This window comes from Salmo trutta, chromosome 4 (genome assembly GCF_901001165.1).
Source record: "Salmo trutta chromosome 4, fSalTru1.1, whole genome shotgun sequence".
In the NCBI taxonomy this organism is placed as follows: domain Eukaryota; kingdom Metazoa; phylum Chordata; class Actinopteri; order Salmoniformes; family Salmonidae; genus Salmo; species Salmo trutta.
The window spans coordinates 58,091,797-58,110,930 of record NC_042960.1 but is presented as its reverse complement, the minus strand read 5'-3'; the positions used below and the strand labels follow the sequence as shown (position 1 = coordinate 58,110,930).

The following is a 19,134-nucleotide window of genomic DNA, read 5'->3' as shown; positions in this document are numbered from 1 at the left end:
TGAAAAGTTTAAATGAAAATAGAAAATGGTTGGAAATTGTAAAAATAAATTCTAAATAAAAATGGTAAATGGTAAACAGAAAAAGCCAAATGGTAAACAAAGAATCGTAAATGCAATGTGCAGAGTGGAATTTCAAGTGTCTGTTTTAATTTCCCAACTACCTAATTGAGCATTTTCGCTTTTCAATTTTCGTTTTAATTGTATGCAAATTGCTTCTTGAAGGTGTGAAGCAGGAGCGCAACTCCGCACCCTCATGTAGTAGTACATCCTAGCCATGTAGTAGTACATCCTAGCCATGTAGTAGTACATCCTAGCCATGTAGTAGTACATCCTAGCCATGTAGTAGTACATCCTAGTCATGTCGGCTCTCTTTGCATTGATTTTAGACTAGTGAAACCAACACACAGGGTGCGAACCAACCCAGGTCTCCTGGGCACCAGAAAAGCATAGACCTGCTATGCTGAAGCCTCGGGGAGCCAATGCAACTCTTCAGGTCTCAGGCAAGGTTAGGTCTACTCATCATGCATGTGTGGTAACTGAATCACCTCAGTTACAATTCACCATTCTTTGACCTTCTCCTCACAGAGACCCATCTGAGCCATGGCACAAATATGACTGGTAGGGTTAGAATAAGGGTGTTCTGCACATCAGAAGAGCAGGTTAGTCCGCTAAAAGCCTATAGCCATTGCAACTTTTCAGGTATGAGGCAAGGTTACTCATCATGCGAACAACTAACCAGGAAGAAGTGGTTCTGTGACCATGCACATGTAATGAGGGCAATTACAAGGTAGCAGAATGATTTTGAGACATTTTTAATTTTTTACAAACCATAAAGAAATTAAAATTGTACAAAAACAGATTTACTTGAAGAACAGAGTAGAAATAAAGTTTGGTAACAGAATGATGGTCTGTGGTGTTTGTGCCGTCACACTGTTACCAAACTTTGTATCTGTACTGTTCTTCAAGTAAATATGTTTTTGTAAGTTTAACTTAAAATGAAAAATCTGAGTGTCAGCATCATTTTGTTACCGTGGAATTGCCCATGAGTAACTTTGCCTAGTGTTCATTTTCTGTTAACCATTTGCCATTTTCTGTTGACCATTTACTATTTTATTTTACATTTCTGATGACCGTTTCAACAATTTTAATGAATCATTTTCAATATTCGCATTTCAATAGCAGAGGTGCATAAATATGGCAGCCCCAATGCACTTACCACAAATGCCTTGTTTGCTAAATTCGCTGTATTGTACATTGCTCTCCTTTTTGTGTGTCTTCATTAGCACAGTATAGATAATCCAAGGGATGATAGAGGCTTTTCCCAATGACACAAAACATGTAAAACAAAAATGTGAGAAAGATCTGGTAGAAGCTATTGATGATGATGAATGGATACAGATATGTTTGAATGCCCAGTCATGTTCATATCTTCTCAGACATAAATTACTGCAGTTTAAGGCCATCCATAGAACATAGTGACACTGAAATACATGCACTCAGAAATGTCATTCCTCTGCTGGAGTTGTAAAACACAAAAGGGGACATATTTGCATATGTTATGGTCTTGTGAAGGCTTGTTGAATTCTAGCAAAGAGTATGTACTTTTATCTCAGCATGTCTAAAGGTTCTCCCTTCTCCCTGTTTTTGTTTGCTTGGAATTGTTGATACTGGAGACTGCTATCTAAAGAAACTGTGCAACCAAGCATTTATAGTGGCTAAGAAATGCATTGGCATTAATTGGAAGGTTGGTTACCCTCCCACTATGTGAAGTTATGTATCACTAGATTTGATTTATTACCAGATTAAAGGTATACTGGGAAACTTTCATAAGATCTGGATGCCTTACATGGAATGCAGTACAACTAAAGGAGTTTGTATTGAAAGCATGCCCACGTCAGAGGAGATACAGTGCCTTGCAAAAGTATTCACCCCCATTGGCATTTTTCCTATTTTGTTGCATTACAACCTGTAATTAAAAATGATTTTTATTTGGATTTCATGTAATGGACATACACAAAATAGTCCAAATTGGTGAAGTGAAATTAAAAAAATAACTTGTTTCAAAACATTCTAAAAAATCAACACGGAAAAGTGGTGCGTGCATATGTATTCACCCCCTTTGCTAGGAAGCCACTGAATAAAATCTGGTGCAACCAATTACCGTCAGAAGTCACATAATTAGGTAAATAAAGTCCACCTGTGTGCAATCTAAGTGTCACATGATCTGTCACATGATCTCAGTATATATGTACCTGTTCTGAAAGGCTCCAGAGTCTGCAACATCACTAAGCAAGGGGCACCACCAAGCAAGTGGCACCATGAAGACCAAGGAGCTCTCCAAACAGGTCAGGGACAAAGTTGTGGAGAAGTACAGACCAGGTTTGGGTTATGAAAGAATATTCAAAACTTTGAACATCCCACGGAGCACCATTAAATCCATTATAAAAAAATGGAAAGAATATGGCACCACAACAAACATGCCAAGAGGGGGCCCCCCACCAAATCTCACAGACCAGGCAAGGAGGGCATTAATCAGAGAGGCAACAAAGAGACCAAAGATAACCCTGAAGGAGCTGCAAAGCTCCACAGCGGAGATTGGAGTATCTGTGCATAGGACAACTTTAAGCCGTACACTCCACAGAGCTGGGCTTTATGGAAGTTTGGCCCGAAAAAAAGCCATTGCTTAGAGAAAACAATAAGCAGGGAAACCTGTTTCAGTCTTCAAGAGATTTGAGACTGGGACAGAGGTTCACTTCCAGCAGGACAATGACCCTAAGCATATTGCTAAAGCAACACTCGAGTGGTTTAAGAGGAAACGTTTATGTGTCTTGGAATGGCCTAGTCAAAGCCCAGGTCTCAATCCAATTGAGAATTTGTGGTATGACTTAAAGATTGCTGTACACCAGCGGAACCCATCCAACTTGAAGGAGCTGGAGCAGTTTTGCCTTGAAGAACGAGCAAAAATCTCAGTGGCTGGATGTGCCAAGCTTATAGAAACATACCCAAAGAGACTTGCAGCTGTAATTGCTGTAAAAGGTGGCTCTATGAAGTATTGACTTTGGGGGGGTGTGAATAGTTATGCACGCTCAAGTTTTCAGTTTTTTTTAAATCTTATTTCTTGTTTGTTTCACAATAAAAAAAATGCATCTTCAAAGGGGTAGGCATGTTGTGTAAATCAAATGATACAACCCTCCCCCAAAAAATATATTTTAATTCCAGGTTGTAAGGCAACAAAAGAGGAAAAATGCCAAGGGGGTGAATACTTTCGCAAGCCAACGTACCTATTTAGGCAATCCCTAGCTGCTGAGTCCTGGCCTTGGGGTATGCTGTCCTGTGGGTTGTCACTCTGGCCTTGGCCTAACACCCGAAACCAATAATGAATGTTTCACTAAGATCCTATAGCTGAGTGTGGTGTGTTGGGTTGGGGTGCTGCAGGGTGGTGGACTCCTAAGGACAGGATGGGGCGACCCAGCTAAATTGTGTGCAACTAAAAAGAGCTCTACAGTACTATTAGGCCTATTAATTATAATTAATTATATGGAGGATTTGCTGTGATTTGCAGTTTTAATGTATATTTAAGTTGGGAACTGGGACGGAAATTGTGTGGGCAGAGAGTTGAGTTATTGACTAGACTGTTGGGGGTCGGGCATGCTGGCGGCTCGGCCTGGATATAGAGGATGTCTTAATAAAGACAATCAGAAGTCTTTGTATTTTATCAAGAGTTGTTTATTTGTTAGGCTATTGGTTAAAGGTGCAACAGAATATTTTTTATTTAATTTCCTTTGATCTAATTCAGTCTTAATCAGTTAAACATATTTAATAATGATTTCATACTTAGCTTGATGACTGTAGGCATTTTTGCATATTTTTTGTTCTAAATTAAGACAGCATATCGGATTGTGTAAAAATGCAGAAAATTAGCTTTAGATGCCCAATAAATGGGGGGACCCCCCACTTCTAAAACCAAAGTGGTTCCCCTGCATACAACAGCAAATCGACGGCGCACGGCACATACAGCCCAGACAGTTTTGCCCATTCGCAACTATTTTTGTGACGAGATTACAGCCGGTGTTCATCTCTCAAAAGAGCACAAAACCATGAGATTTTGCAGCAAACCCGCCATAGTAAGTTGCCTATAGGTCCATTGTTAAATAAGCGACCGTACTATAGGCCTATATTTCCGCCGAGTAGAGACTGTCTACATGGAAAATGTTGTAACAGCCCTAATCTTTGCTGTAGCCTTATTGGCCTAGTTTAATTATTGCTCCGGTCTTTTGAACTGCAGTACACAATCTGAACTCGTGATGACGCTACTGCTGTCTCTGCTCAAATGTTAGACCCATAGCGGCCAGCGACTCACTTTGCTCACTTCTCAGTTCAAGATTTTTTTTGCTGTCATTCACTTTTGAACAAGACAAGAAATAAAGGCAAAAACAATAATGTTAACACAGCTCATAGTACTTTTTTTTAATAATGTTTAAAATATAGACCATTGCTATAGGTCAAATCGGACCTAATGTTGTTTTTGCATTTGACCATAGATAGCCAAACGGTTTTATTGAATAGGCTACATTTTAACTGATTGAAATGATAAATAGCAATGCTTTGTACATCTAGCCTGCTAAATGTCAGTCAGACACGGAGTAACATGCATATGTTAAAATCGTTTTTTTAAGTATAGCATCAAAAATAAGAAAGGTTTATAGGCCTAAAATATTATTCTTTGTTTATTTTAAATCTATTTTAAATAACTTTTACTCCTTCCGTGCATATTTCACATATGAGTAACATTTTCTTTTGGAAATTATTTCACGAATACAGATAGACCTATGTAAATGCCATAATAGAATGGAGAGAAAAACATTGTAGACTAGGCATATACTGTCAATTTATTTGTGTGAATTGAAAAAGAGGAAACCTTCGTGATCATTTAAAATGGTGTGCTACGGCTAAACAAAATAGGTTTTGTATTAAAATTTTTATGGCAACAGTTTCTGTCTTGTTTGTGGGTAATTTGTGGCCGTATCAAACCCATCAGTTAGGCATACAATAAGATGTATTTAATATAGGCCATAGCCTATAACCTTCTCATCATAGTTCATGCTTTGAGACGTTCGGTGTGATAGGCCTATGACATGGAGTAATAATCACAATCATTTACATCCGATAATATGCTATTGTGTCCTGTGTTACGTTTAATTTTGTTATTAAATGTATGTGAACATTAAACTATCAACTCTAGTCCATTGATTGATTTAAATCAAAACTAAACATTACCCTATTTACAATAGGCATAATATTATAAAAGAATTTGCTTAATTAATACAGTATAATATGCTACAGTGTTTTTGAATTTCAATATTTTCATTACCCATGCTCCTCAGGTTAAACATGCCAGGTATTAACGACACACATTCACAGTTATCTTGGCAAAATAATAGATTAAATGATGAAACATGTTTTGTATAAATAGTCATAGTCATTTATTTATAATAACATCGAAAGCCTTTCACTCATTTTAAGATGTATAAATATAAAGTTAAACATTTCTCAGAACAAACAAACCAAGCCCTCAGGCTACATTAAATACATAAAACACTTTTTGTCTTTTTTTCTTTTTTTTTTTACAAATCACCTCTTATTTACACATATACAAAAATGGTCCTCTATTGTCATAAACAATCAAAATGGCAAGGAAAGAACAAAAGATGACGATGACAACACACACAAAGTCTAAGAAAGTAGTCAAATATTTCATATACGATTACACTCAGGCCTACATAAATAAGTCGTAAATGATATCTCATAAAACGTGATCAATGGGAAGCAAATTACTGATCTTCAAGGAATTGAAACCTTTCTATTAGAAGGAATGACAGCTTTGCCATCCTATTCTTCTACTACAGCAACATTCTGCAACTCTGTCCGTTTGTTGTTTTCTTCATTTACAGGAATCGATTCGTTTTCATGAATGTAGCCATACTATCACTGTGTTCATAGCACTTGGTAGATGGGGTCATGGGACGGCTGTGGGCAGTTGGTCGGTGACGGCACGGGTGCCCCCGTTTCGCTCAGGATAGATCCCTCTTGTGGAGAGCAGGGGCTACCCTCGGAGCCCTCCTGGCCTGATAACACAGTGGACGCGGACGTGTCTGTAGAGATTCTCTCCACGATGTTGGAAAGACAATCCAGACTGGAGATGACTGCTGCGTTCTTGTTGCTTCTGGCATCAGCTGTAACAGAGGTGAAGGAAACATCAGTCAGAGACAATATAAACTAATAACAGTATCTACATGTGTGTCAAAAATGTCTGTCTTGGGTCTTGTGCATTAGGCTACTGAAGGAGAGCTGCTGAATAAAACGTACTTTAAAAACCGTATAATAAAGGTCTAGGCCTAACAAGTCACAATAATATAACACTTGAAAATAATAACTTACCATTTGGAGTCTCGGCGAAATAAGAGCTGTCATAGCTGCTTCGTGTTGCGGACGTGCACGTTGGGGTATTATAGTCCATCTGGATAAAACATTAATAAATGCAATCTAAGAATTCGATCAATAAAATAACACATTGTGTGTTTTGACAGCTTTTGGAATGATATTGAATGACATTAATATCTCCAACTATATACCTATATCCCACCTTTTTGTACTTAGTGTGTAACATGTTTTTGTTGTTGTACTATTTACCCCTTTTTCTCCACAATTTCGTGATGTCCGATTGGTAGTTCCAAAATAATATAAGAAAATAAAATCGAATAGGCCTACTAAATGTATTTATATAAACTTGCAAATAGGTTTAATTGAATAAAAACGACCGAATTCCAGTGGGGTCATGCCCATACACTGATGTCAAGATGCACCAACTCACCATTCCATCAGAGCAGTTGGACTGCGGACTGGATGCGTCAGAGTCCCCGCTATAGTGTTCCAACACAGGGTAGTAGTTCTCGCCGCCCTGGCCCCTGAGCAGAGATTGCAGAGACTCAATGTAGCTGATGGCATTTCTCAAGATCTCCACCTTGGGAAGCCTCTGATTGGGGTTGTTCGACGTGCATCTCTTCAGGTTCTCGAAGGCGTCGTTGACCTTGCCCAGCCTCCTCCTCTCCCGCATGGTAGCAGCCTTCCTCCGGTCAGAGTTTGTGGTTTTCCTCTTGCAAGCTTTACATGCCCAGAGGAGGCACCTGCCGGCTTGATGGTGCCCGCTCGGTGCCCTGATGTGTTCGTCTTCGTTGTAATGGTGGTCGTCTGGCTTGAGGAGTCCCACGTGGACTAACGGGGGGTCCAGGTCCTCGAAGAAATGCATGTCGCTGGTGTTGAAGCACGGGTCGTCATAAAAGTCATCAGCAGAGGTGACAGGGAACGAAATATCCGACAACTCCATCTCACTGTCAAATTCCAAGACCAGCCCTGTAACGAGTGTAATCCTGGCTCTGTATTTGTCACAAACGTTAGAGGTTACCAGAAACTTTGGGCAAAAAGTTGAACTGTAAAGGTATCCTTAGAGCAACCAAAAACCTTGCAATTAGTATTAGTTTTTAGTGTAGGAATTTGGTTGTCTTTCCAAACCTGTATCCTAGTGCACCCCTTGGGTACCTGTTGCTGATGCTGTGGCTCAAACAAGCTTTTATCCCTGGTGTGAGAGTTAGGGGCGTGCTCTGCATTCCTGACAGCTCCCTGGATTGGCCAATGGTCGCGCAGGGAGGGGTTTACAACTTCATGCTACTTAGTGTACAATTTCTCGTAACTGTCTCTATAATTACATGGAATAGGATTACTTTATTTTTCCAGAAGGAACTTCAGTAACAGCATAATATTCTAGTAATAGGACTACATCAAAGTATAATAATAATACAGCTATGCACCAACATATTAAAATTGAATCTGTAAATTACATTTATGAAAGTGAATTGATTGTAATTCCTTGTTCATTAATATTAGAGCTTCTTAAAATATCAGTATGACTGTATTCCAAGGAATAATACGTCTCGAACTCTCTTTTAAAGTCATATAGCCCATAACCTGTCTTAATCTTTAATTATGTTATTCACAAGTTTATCTAGTGTCCCTATACAATTTGTTTCGAAGATGGAAGTTGGCCTAATGATATCACTAATTGTCGTCTCGCACACAGTGTTATTATAATTTATAGCCCTCGAATATATTCATTATCCAATGTGCAGGCTGCTTTATAATTAATCAGACAGACCTGTTTGTTTTAAATAAAATATACTTTTCTAAATACGAAATGGTCTCATGGCTGTAACTTCTGTTATGATCTGAAGGTTTTTTAAAATTTTTATAGACAGGCCTACTGGAGAATAATAGGCCACGATAAGCCTGCTACTTGAAAACCTCAATGTATTGGTATTTATTAGGATCTCCATTAGCATCTGCAAAAGCCTCATCTACTCTTCCTGGGTTCCACATAAAACATGACATAATACATAGGACATAACATGATCAGTGAAGGAGTGAAATACATACATTTAAAACGTCACACAAAGCCGACAGTACATATCAGTACATACACACAATATCTAGGTCTGGGTTAGGATCGCTAGATGGCGATAGTGAGTTGATTAAGCCAGTGTTGACATCCCATACAAAACTCCTGCAAAAATCCAGAATCCTTTGACAGTCAGGAAATTGAAGTCACTACGAACACTTATATTACATTAAACACTATATGAGCCATATAGAACAAAGAGAGCTTATAATTTTTTTTCAAAACTTTATTTCAAAAGGAAGACATTGTTGTAACATTGTACTGTATGTGATGAAGAGGGATAGTGAATATTTCAACAGTATATTTAAAAGCAACGTTTTGTGGACACAAAGTGTATGGATGAGACCATTCCCAAACAATATCCCTTAATCACCAACCCAGAATTTCTAACGAATCAATGATCTCTTTGTAACATAGTGAATACAGAAATACTTCACATTATAAGCCACTTAACATAGTATATTGTGAGGATTGTCAATGCAGGTGTCATCCAGAAAAAAATACCAGATATTACAGTATTTGAAGTGCTTGCCTTCAACTTTGATTGTCGCATTGGTACCTCTCAATTCATCCAACAGTGCCTTTAAGACATCAAGGCTCAACTTTGCTTATGGAATACATACATGATACACTGAGGCTGTGCCCTTTTAAAAGCCCAGATCAAGTACATAATACATGTATTCTTCATTTTTGGTAGTCTCTAGAACTTAAAATACTGGATTCAAGACCTTCCACCCTCTGTAACATAACGCAACATCCCCATCAATATGTTGAACCAAACATTTACAAAATAGGGCAGATATTCAAGCTTAGGAATTTGGAAGAAGTGCTATAGCTTGGTTCAGTTTACATTCAAGAATGTAGCAAGTTGTAACTAAGCCATCCCCCCCTTGTTTGCTCAGTTCAGAAATAATTTCCATAGAGGACTTTGGAGTGTCTTCTACAATACATTGGTCTTACTGACTAGCAATAACACAATATAGGTGCCCAGACAAAAAAAAAACCCAGACATGACAGGAAAGGCTTGTTTTGTGAGTCTAACTCACCAAGTAGGCTTCTTTAATGGAAACACACTAGTGCGTGAGTGATTCATCCACTGGAGACGTTGGTCAACTCCTCCTGCAGCTGGTTGATGAGGTACTCCCCAAAGCCCCCCGAGCGGTCAATGGTGCAGCCCACTCTACGGGCGTTGGTCAGGAGGTCTCCCAGCAGTTTGACGCGGGGCACCAGTGGCCCCAGGAAGCGGCTCTTGACCACGCTGGCGGAGTGCGGGTCGCTGTGCTCCTTGGACAGCTGGCTGAGCTCCACCATCACAGACATCTCCTCCTTCCACTGGCCCAGCATCAGCTCGAGGGCTGGGATCACCGCACACACCTCCTCACAGCCTGGCCTCTGGGGGAGAATGACAGCACACACACATACAGAGACGGCCATTACAATGGGCTAAATCAGGGTTTCCCAAAGCCGGTCCTGGGGCCCCACCGGGAGCACATTCTGTTTTTTGTCATAGCACTACACAGCTGATTCAAATAATTAAAGCTTGATGATGAGTTGGTTATTTGAATCAGCTGTGTAGTGCTAGTGCAAAAACCAAAACGTGCACCCAGGGGGGGCCCCAGGACCGGCTTTGGGAAACCTTGTGCTAATAACCAAAATGTAGATGTTAGAACAGAACAGCTCACTTAATTGTCCCCCTTACTGAAGGATAACTGTATATTTTTACTTTAATTCATTATTACACTACTTTAGTTTCTTAAAATCTGAAAACACTTGTATATATATATATATATATCTCCTACTTTAACTATGATCTTTATGAAAATGAATCCATCCAAACTGTTTTATAAAGAAAACAACAAAAAGCCTTTCAGACAACTTCTTTCCAAACTTCAACCAAAGTTGAAGAATTGGTTGCAGAATTGAATACAAATCGTAATAATATCAGAACTGATGAATAGACTTATTCAGGACACATCATTTGCCCTCACAGATCAATGGATAACAAGGTGTCCCAAATTGCTGATGATGGACCCCTTAGCGGTCCCACTTGGGATCGATTTGACATGACTCGTAAAACTGGAGGAGGCAGAAAGAGGACACGGCACTAAAGTGTCAACGCCACCCCGTACATCTGGAAACACAATTAATGCCTCGTCCTTCCGCCTGCACATTAATCTCCCCAATTTTCCGGAACTCAGGGGAAATGTACACCCTGACAGGCAATAGGCCTGAGCCCCAGGAAAAGCTCCAGGGTTAGGGTTTAACCCCCGATCCCCCTTGGCCTCAGACGTCCCTATTCTGTCCAGTCACAACCCCTTATCCCTAGCACCAAGCATAGACAGTAACCAGATTTCCACACAACCATTTAATGCAAAATAATTGCCTTACGCATAAAAAACAGTCATGACAGGGCTTATGGAAACAGCAAATGTTGGTACAATTTCATAAATGTCCACAGACAATTTGTTCGTTCGACATGGTGGGACCTTTTTGTGTCTGTAAAATTAATTATGCAAGAAATGGCGGTGGAAATGCCTTTATGCGCAAATATCGATATAATAAAGTAAACTTGGAGTCACATGATATGGGCCTACCACCACAACGTGGAAAAGCATGAGACGTTTATAGGAGGTTAAATAAATTATGATGAACTTCACATGGTGGGTAAATGCACTGTGATCATGCAAATTTCCAATAGTCCAAATATTGAGGGTAAGCTATTAGTGGAATGCTGGTGACCGGTGCTTGGCTGCCAATGATCAAATAAAATGATCTTTCCCTTATTCATATCTCATCATATAACTAACCCCCTGTCCACTATCAGTGAGGGATATCTTGTCTTGACAGCATGTGTCAAAACCAGATTGTGCAAGTTTGCTATTTATCACAACAGTTTGTTGTGAAAACCATCGGTAAAGTTGAAATTGAGATGACCATCGAACTTATGTTTTTTATTATAAGTAATTTATGTGCACTACTTCATCACGCACAGCCTTTTATCTGCAACAAGTCAGTTTGATGGAAACTCACATCTGGTGGGAAAATGCGCTTATTGTTTTTATGCAGATTTTAGAATATCCGCATGAAAATCTGTGGCCAATTGAATGGAAACCGAGCTAGTGTGCCAATTTATTTAGCCAGAAGGAAGACAGCATGCATGCATGACCCATGCCCTACTTCACTGCCTAAAGTTAGGAGGAACCCATCCCCTCTCCCCCGGTAGTGGGCACACAGAATTAGAATGAGTAGAACAGGCATCGTTTACAGTACCATTTTCCTTACTGTAAAAATTATTACAGAATTCTTGCTGTAAATTTACAGCAAGGATGCTGTAATACAGTATGTCACATATTACAACATCCATGCAGTAAATTTACAGCAGGGATGATGTAATATGTTTTACAGTAAGGAAAATCATACTGTAAACTATATTACAGCATCACTGCTGTAAAGCAAAATTACAGTATTAAACTGGCAACTGTGGTGCCAGTATAATGCTGTAAATTTACAGGGAAATACCTACAGTAATATACAATTATTTTACAGTACTAAGCAGCATTGCAGGTTGTCTTTAGAAGACAGCTCCCTGAAATGTAATATTGTAAGAAAAACAATGTGTACAAATATATATATTTATTCAAATTCAAAACATGAATTTCACATTATTTGCACTTTAACCACAAAGAACAACATTTGAAAAGAGCAACATTACAACTCCAGATAGTAGGGGAGAGAAAGACAGAGAGATACAGTGATAAGAACATTGACAAATACTGGCCAATAATGTACTTCACCATACACAAACCAAGACATCAGAATAGGTCATTCTTGAAAATACAGGATTATGTAAGAAAAAAATGTTTTATAAAAAAACTTTTAAAAAATAGGAAAACAGTTGAACATGGTGTAACTGAGTCAGGTTTGTAGGCCTTCTTGCTTGCGCACACTTTTTCAGTTCTGCCCACAAATTTTCTATAGGATTGAGGTCAGGGCCTTGTGATGGCCACTCCAATACCTTGACTTTGTTGTCCTTAAGCCATTTTGCCACAACTTTGGAAGTACGCTTGGGGTCACTGTCCATTTGGAAGACCCATTTGCGACCAAGCTTTAACTTCCTGACTGATGTCTTGAGATGTTGCTTTAATATATCCACATCATTTTCCTTCCTCATGATGTTAACTATTTTGTGAAGTGCACCAGTCCTTCCTGCAGCAAAATACCCCCACAACATGATGCTGCCACCCCCGTGCTTCATGGTTGGGATGGTGTTCTTTGGCTTGCAAGCCTCCCCCTTTTTCCTCCAAACATAACGATGGTCATTATGGCCAAACAGTTCTATTTTTGTTTCATCAGACCAGAGGACATTTCTACAAAAAGTACAATCTTTGTCCCCATGTGCAGTTGCAAACCATAGTCGGCCTTTTTTATGGCGGTTTTGGAGCAGTGACTTCTTCCTTGCTGAGCAGCCTTTCAGGTTATGTCGATATAGGACTCGTTTTACTGTGGATATAGATACTTTTGTACCCGTTTCCTCCAGCATCTTCACAAGGTCCTTTGCTGTTGTTCTGGGATTGATTTGCACTTTTCGCACCAAAATATGTTCATCTCTAGGAGACAGAATGCGTCTCCTTCCTGAGCAGTATGACGGCTACGTCGTCCCTTGGTGTTTATACTTGCGTACTATTGTTTGTACAGATGAACATGGTACCTTCAGGCGTTTGGAAATTGCTCCCAAGGATGAACCAGACTTGTGGAGGTCTACAATTTTTTCTGAGGTCTTGGCTGATTTCTTTTGATTTTCCCATGATGTCAAGCAAAGAGGCACTGAGTTTGATGGTAGGCCTTGAAATACATCCACAGGTACACCTCCAATTGACTCAAATGATGTCAAGTAGCCTATCAGAAGCTTCTAAAGCCATAACATCATTTTCTGGAATTTTCCAAGCTGTTTAAAGGCACTGTCAACTTAGTGTATGTAAACTTCTGACCCACTGGAATTGTAATACAGTGAATTATAAGTGAAATAATCTGTCTGTAAACAATTGTTGGAAAAATTACTTGTGTCATGCAGAAAGTAGATGCCCTAACCGACTTGCCAAAACTATAGTTTGTTAACAAGAAATTTGTGGAGTGGTTGAAAAACCAGTTTTAATGACTCCAAACTAAGTGTATGTAAACTTCCGACTTCAACTGTAATTAATCAGAGAATCTGGTATAAAATTAACCCTGAGGTCGACCAGTGACACAGACTGATACACCCCAACAATTAAATGGACCTGTGATTCTGTGACCAGAATCAGTGAGATCTTTCCAAATGTGTATCCGTCATCATATTTTCCCATTACAACAAGGCCTTTAGTGTATGTTTTTACTTTGTATACAATTTTAGACCTCTGCAATGCTTTGCTTTGTGAACCCTTTTGACTGTCCAGGTCCCTGAATGGTGTTGTTATATAATCGCTCCTCAAATTAATTCATGACACCAACAATGTTAATGCTTAATGCTATGTGGAAACAATTGGCCGCTGCATAAGTAATATTGGAGAAACTTGTGGCTCTCAGACAAGTTTCTGGCACACTCCTTGAAGTAGGAGTGCTTTCTCTCAAACCTCAGTGTCCACAAACGAATGAGTCGCCCAAATTGCAGGATGAGGTCAGGGTAGTGTAACAAGTAGTGATGCTTCGGTGCAAGGGCACCCCACAAGCAAAACTGTAGTTCACAACATTTCTATGTTTTTTTTTGCATGCGTTACGAATGCTTTAAAATTTAGGAAACAGAAATGACAGGATTTACACCTGTACATTCCCAATAAAGCTACTTCCAGCTACGAGCCATCCTGCAATATGAAAATTACACTACCCCCAGCCACCAAATGCCATTCACACACCAAGAGCTATCAAGCTATACGTTACTATGTAACTCATGCCAGCCACACAATCTAAACAAAATAATTATACACTACAAGGCTAAATAAAATATCAGTCTGTGCCTGATGTTTCAGATATCATTAATTTAATGTTGCCTAATTAATGTTTGGATAAGGATCACTTCTGAAAGATTAGCAAAAGCACAAGGAAAATTCAACTCAAGCAGAAAATGACACTACCATCGCCCTGAATAATGCTAGCAAGCTAACCACACAATCTGAAGAAAATGAAAATAAAAGATAACTTTAATATCCTGCAGGGTAAAATTTCAGTCTGCATGTTGTTGCTGAATTTATTAATTTAATGGACTAATAAGGATAACAAAAGCATAGGGGGAATATTCGACTACACTTTTGCTAAATCACATGCACCCTGAGACTGAAAAGAGCTAACATTAAGCAGAGATATTTAGAGAAAGGTGTCCAATGGAGTTCGCCATCGCTGAGCTATAGCTAACATTAGGCAAGCACCATTCCCCTTTCATCTGAGAGCTTCCATTCTTCTCATTCCAACTGCAGAATCACCCAAAAAGTATACATCCCAAGGCAAAATGTCAGTCCGTGCCTGTTGACAAACTAAAGGTGTATTCGACATAGCTAAACTCTCGCTCCCTCCCTAGACGAACTGTATTTTTGCCTGGTGAAGCCTATGAACACTTTCCCACTAATAATAGCATAGCGTTAGCACCATGTCATGCACCCACGGGTTAAGTAGCCTATCCAAACAAACACACATATGGATTTCTGCACGTTGTTAATACTAAAATGATTTGCTCTATAGCTACAATATCACTGATTATTTTACCAGCAAGAAAGATCAACGCAACCGACCGACATGTCAACTTGGCTATACTGTTAGCTAACACAATCCAAACAAGCTAACGTTAGCTAGATAGTTAGTAGCTTAGTTAAGAAAACCTTCAGGTATATAGAAATATATAGTACAGTCGTGGCCAAAAGTTTTGAGAATGACAGAAATATTAATTTCCACAAAGTTTGCTGCTTCAGTGTCTTTAGATATTATTGTCAGATGTTACTATGGAATACTGAAGTATAATTACAAGCATTTAATAAGTGTCAAAGGCTTTTATTGACAATTACATGAAGTTGATACAAAGAGTCAATATTTGCAGTGTTGACCCTTCTTTTTCAAGACCTCTGCAATCCGCCCTGGCATGCTGTCAATTAACTTCTGGGCCACATCCTGACTGATGGCAGCCCATTCTTGCATAATCAATGCTTGGAGTTTGTCAGAATTTGTGGGTTTTTGTTTGTCCACCCGCCTCTTGAGGATTGACCACAAGTTCTCAATGCGATTAAGGTCTGGGGAGTTTCCTGGCCATGGACCCAAAATATTGATGTTTTGTTCCCCCGAGCCACTTAGTTATCACTTTTGCCTTATGGCAAGGTGCTCCATCATGCTGGAAAAGGCATTGTTCATCACCAAACTGTTCCTGAATGGTTGGGAGAAGTTGCTCTCAGAGGATGTGTTGGTACCATTCTTTATTCATGGCTGTGTTCTTAGGCAAAATTGTGAGTGAGCCCACTCCCTTGGCTGAAAAGCAACCCCACACATGAATGGTCTCAGGATGCTTTACTGTTGGCATGACACAGGACTGATGGTAGTGCTCACCTTGTCTTCTCCTGACAAGCTTTTTTCCGGATTCACCAAACAATTGGAAAGGGGATTCACCAGAGAAAATGACTTTACCCCAATCCGCAGCAGTCCAATCCCTGTACCTTTTGCAGAATATCAGTCTGTCCCTGATGTTTCTCCTGGAGAGAAGTGGCTTCTTCGCTGCCCTTCTTGACACCAGGCCATCCTCCAAATGTGTTCGCCTCACTGTGCGTGCAGATGCACTCACACCCGCCTGAGCAAGCTCTGTACTGGTGGTGCCCCGATCCCACAGCTGAATCAACTTTAGGAGCGCCAGCGGCCCTGGCGCTTGCGGACTTTCTTGGGCGCCCTGAAGCCTTCTTCACAACAATTGAACCGCTCTTCTTGAAGTTCTTGATGATCCGATAAATGGTTGATTTAGGTGCAATCATACTGGCAGCAATATCCTTGCCTGTGAAGCCCTTTTTGGGCAAAGCAATGATGACGGCACGTGTTTCCTTGCAGGTAACCATGGTTGACAGAGGAAGAACAATGATTCCAAACACCACCCTCCTTTTGAAGCTTCCAGTCTGTTATTCGAACTCAGTCAGCATGACAGAGTGATCTCCAGCCTTGTCCTCGTCCACACTCACACCTGTGTTAACGAGAGAATCACTGACATGATGTCAGCTGGTCCTTTTGTGGCAGGGCTGAAATGCAGTGGAAATGTTTTTGGGGGATTCAGTTCATTTGCATTGCAAAGAGGGACTTTGCAATTAATTCCAATTCATCTGATCACTCTTCATAACATTCTGGAGTATATGCAAATTGCCATCATACAAACTGAGGCAGCAGACTTTGTGAAAATTAATATTTGTCATTCTCAAAACTTTTGGCCACAACTGTATATGGAATTAGTACATACGTAGCAGCTGCTCAAAAATATTTAGCCGACTTTTCCACGAAAATACAAAATAAAATAGCTTGAGTAGAACAGAAAGCTAATTTTCTCATGAGTCTTCCCTCACAGACCGTTTGGCGCAGAGCATCGCATTAGTGGAAATCAAGTCTGTTCTCAGGGCAGGCCTGATTGTAGAAAGGTTTGAGTCGCGTCCAGGACATTGTTAGCATTTTAGCTTTCCTAACCTTTACCTAATTATCATAACATGCTGCATTAATTCTCGTAACCTGCTAAGAAAAGTAACTTATGCCAGTCAAAACCGGCAGACCTGCCCTGAGAACAGTGTTGGTTTCAAATATGAGATTACAGCTCTCTTTCTCTCTCTCTCACACACCACAGACAGTTTGGCACCGCCAACTACAGCAGTGTTCAGGTACTACTGTAAAGAATTACAGTAAGTTAGAGTAATTTTTACAGGAGGCTTACACTTACAGTTAATAACAGTATTTTTCAGCATTTTACCCATAATGTAGTACAATCTACAGCATTAATGCTGTAAAACACATTTAAGGTATTTTACTGTGCATTCTACAGTGTTTTCCTGTTGAAATGACAGAAAAGTCTTACAGTGTACCTGTATGTCTTTATTACAGTACTGTCCCCCTCTGTCTGACAGGTAGTCCAGCATGGCCTCAGCCTGCGCCCGTTCCTGCTCAGAGTGTTCATGGAAGAACGCTGCCACTCTTGTCAAGGAAATGTCATCCTGCTCAAATATCTTGGCCTGGAAGAGTGAATCGTATAGAGTAACTCCAGTGAGAATGATCCATTTACAAGTGGGTTATTGACATATATTGCTGTATTGGATAGCATACAGCTTAATTCATATTGTGACTAACTTTAAGCTACTTGGTACATTTCATCCACTCATCAAAGGCCTGTGCAAATATGACTAAGTATGGAAATGGAAATAAATGATAAGATGAAGACTTGTAAGATTCATTGCTTGTACACATTAGTTATGCAATGTTGTGGAATGACAGTCACGATTAGCTCTAAATTAAGCAAAAAGGCACGCATTCAGGGCTCGAACCACTCAGTTTATAATTAAGCAATAAGGCCCGAGGAGATGTGGTATATGGCAAATATACCAGTGATTCAGGCCATAAATTATTTTATTAAAAAATGCATGCAATTTCAAATAGCCTTTATTTATAAACATCCAATTTTCCCATAGAACATTTTGTAAACAAGTAACTTGCACTTATAGCCTATTGCTGGATGGTTAGGTCGCCCTTACCAGTGAATCAAGTCTGTAAGCAAACTCCATAAGCATTGTAGATACTCCGCACAAACTCTCCTCAACGACCGCCGGGAGGTTCTGTTTCACCCTGCTCCCGACAAATGGTCGGTGAATTTTACAGATAGGCAGGTTGGTCTTTAATCTCTTGACACTTGGTTCAGCCATGTTTAAAAATTCCCGACGGTGGTTAGATTGTAACAACAACCGTTATTACACAACTGATGAAGTCTAAAGTGGGCCAGCTCACAACTGATCTCGATTGAACCACACTATCTCCTTCCCATAAACTTGTGATAATATTTATCCTTTAATACTAAATGAATAGCCTAATATAAACAACTACATACACTATAAGTTTTGTTTGCAGTCTTTGGTTGCGAGAGTGTAGGATCATTTAGAAATGGAGAAATCGTTTCCAGTTCAGATTCTCAAGTTCATCCGGTGCGTGTGATCGACACTGCGCTAAATGAGAGTGAAGCGCGACGTCAATTACAAATAGTAAAATTAAACAACGATTAGTGAAAATTGTGTAATTAAAAAGTGAGCATGAACAGTGGCTAATGCATGCGAAGTATGCTGGGATGGGATGTTGCGCGTCAGAAAATAAGTTCGGTTAGTCAAAATAAAATAGAATAGAATCACTTTATTTTTGAAAGCGGGGTATGTGCTTGAATAAGCACAGTTCTTGTATATTTTATTTGAAGTGCTGAATGTAACGTCTGCTTCCAACTCCCACTCTCAAACACGTAGATCCTCTGAACGCAGCCCACTTTCCAGTTCAAACTCTCAAACACATAGATCCCCTGAACGCAGCCTACTCTCCAGATCCCAATCACCTGAATTCTGATCACCTGTTCACACACCTGTATGTCATTATCACACACTATTTAGTTCAGGTTT

General features: G+C 39.7%; 2 protein-coding genes across 2 annotated transcripts; both read right to left on the bottom strand.

The window, feature by feature from the left end:
- Positions 1–5,391: 5,391 nt before the first annotated feature.
- On the bottom strand, positions 5,392–7,719 carry LOC115192705 (myoblast determination protein 1 homolog 2). Its single transcript, XM_029751488.1, has 3 exons — positions 6,872–7,719; positions 6,439–6,517; positions 5,392–6,233 (listed from the first exon to the last, which is right to left on the bottom strand). Exons 1-3 carry the CDS (start codon positions 7,382–7,384, stop codon positions 5,995–5,997), a joined length of 831 nt encoding a protein of 276 aa, XP_029607348.1. The 5' UTR covers positions 7,385–7,719; the 3' UTR covers positions 5,392–5,994.
- A 1,000-nt stretch (positions 7,720–8,719) lies between these two features.
- On the bottom strand, positions 8,720–18,681 carry LOC115192704 (ferritin, middle subunit). Its single transcript, XM_029751487.1, has 3 exons — positions 18,232–18,681; positions 17,569–17,715; positions 8,720–9,901 (listed from the first exon to the last, which is right to left on the bottom strand). The coding sequence occupies exons 1-3, from the start codon at positions 18,397–18,399 to the stop codon at positions 9,599–9,601; spliced, it is 618 nt and encodes a 205-aa protein (XP_029607347.1). The 5' UTR covers positions 18,400–18,681; the 3' UTR covers positions 8,720–9,598.
- Positions 18,682–19,134: the final 453 nt, after the last annotated feature.

Bases quoted from the DNA above. Each gene is read 5' to 3' on its own strand.
- LOC115192705 (XM_029751488.1), bottom strand. From the start codon at position 7,384: ATGGAGTTGTCGGATATTTCGTTCCCTGTCACCTCTGCTGATGACTTT. The intron at 6,518-6,871 runs GTGAGTTGGTGC...TGTTTTATCCAG, and splicing joins CCAACTGCTCTGATGGAATG to ATGGACTATAATACCCCAAC. The intron at 6,234-6,438 runs GTAAGTTATTAT...CCTCTGTTACAG, and splicing joins TTTCGCCGAGACTCCAAATG to CTGATGCCAGAAGCAACAAG.
- LOC115192704 (XM_029751487.1), bottom strand. From the start codon at position 18,399: ATGGCTGAACCAAGTGTCAAGAGATTAAAGACCAACCTGCCTATCTGT. The intron at 17,716-18,231 runs GTAAGGGCGACC...TCACTCTTCCAG, and splicing joins CTTACAGACTTGATTCACTG to GCCAAGATATTTGAGCAGGA. The intron at 9,902-17,568 runs GTACACTGTAAG...ATTCTCCCCCAG, and splicing joins ACTGTAATAAAGACATACAG to AGGCCAGGCTGTGAGGAGGT.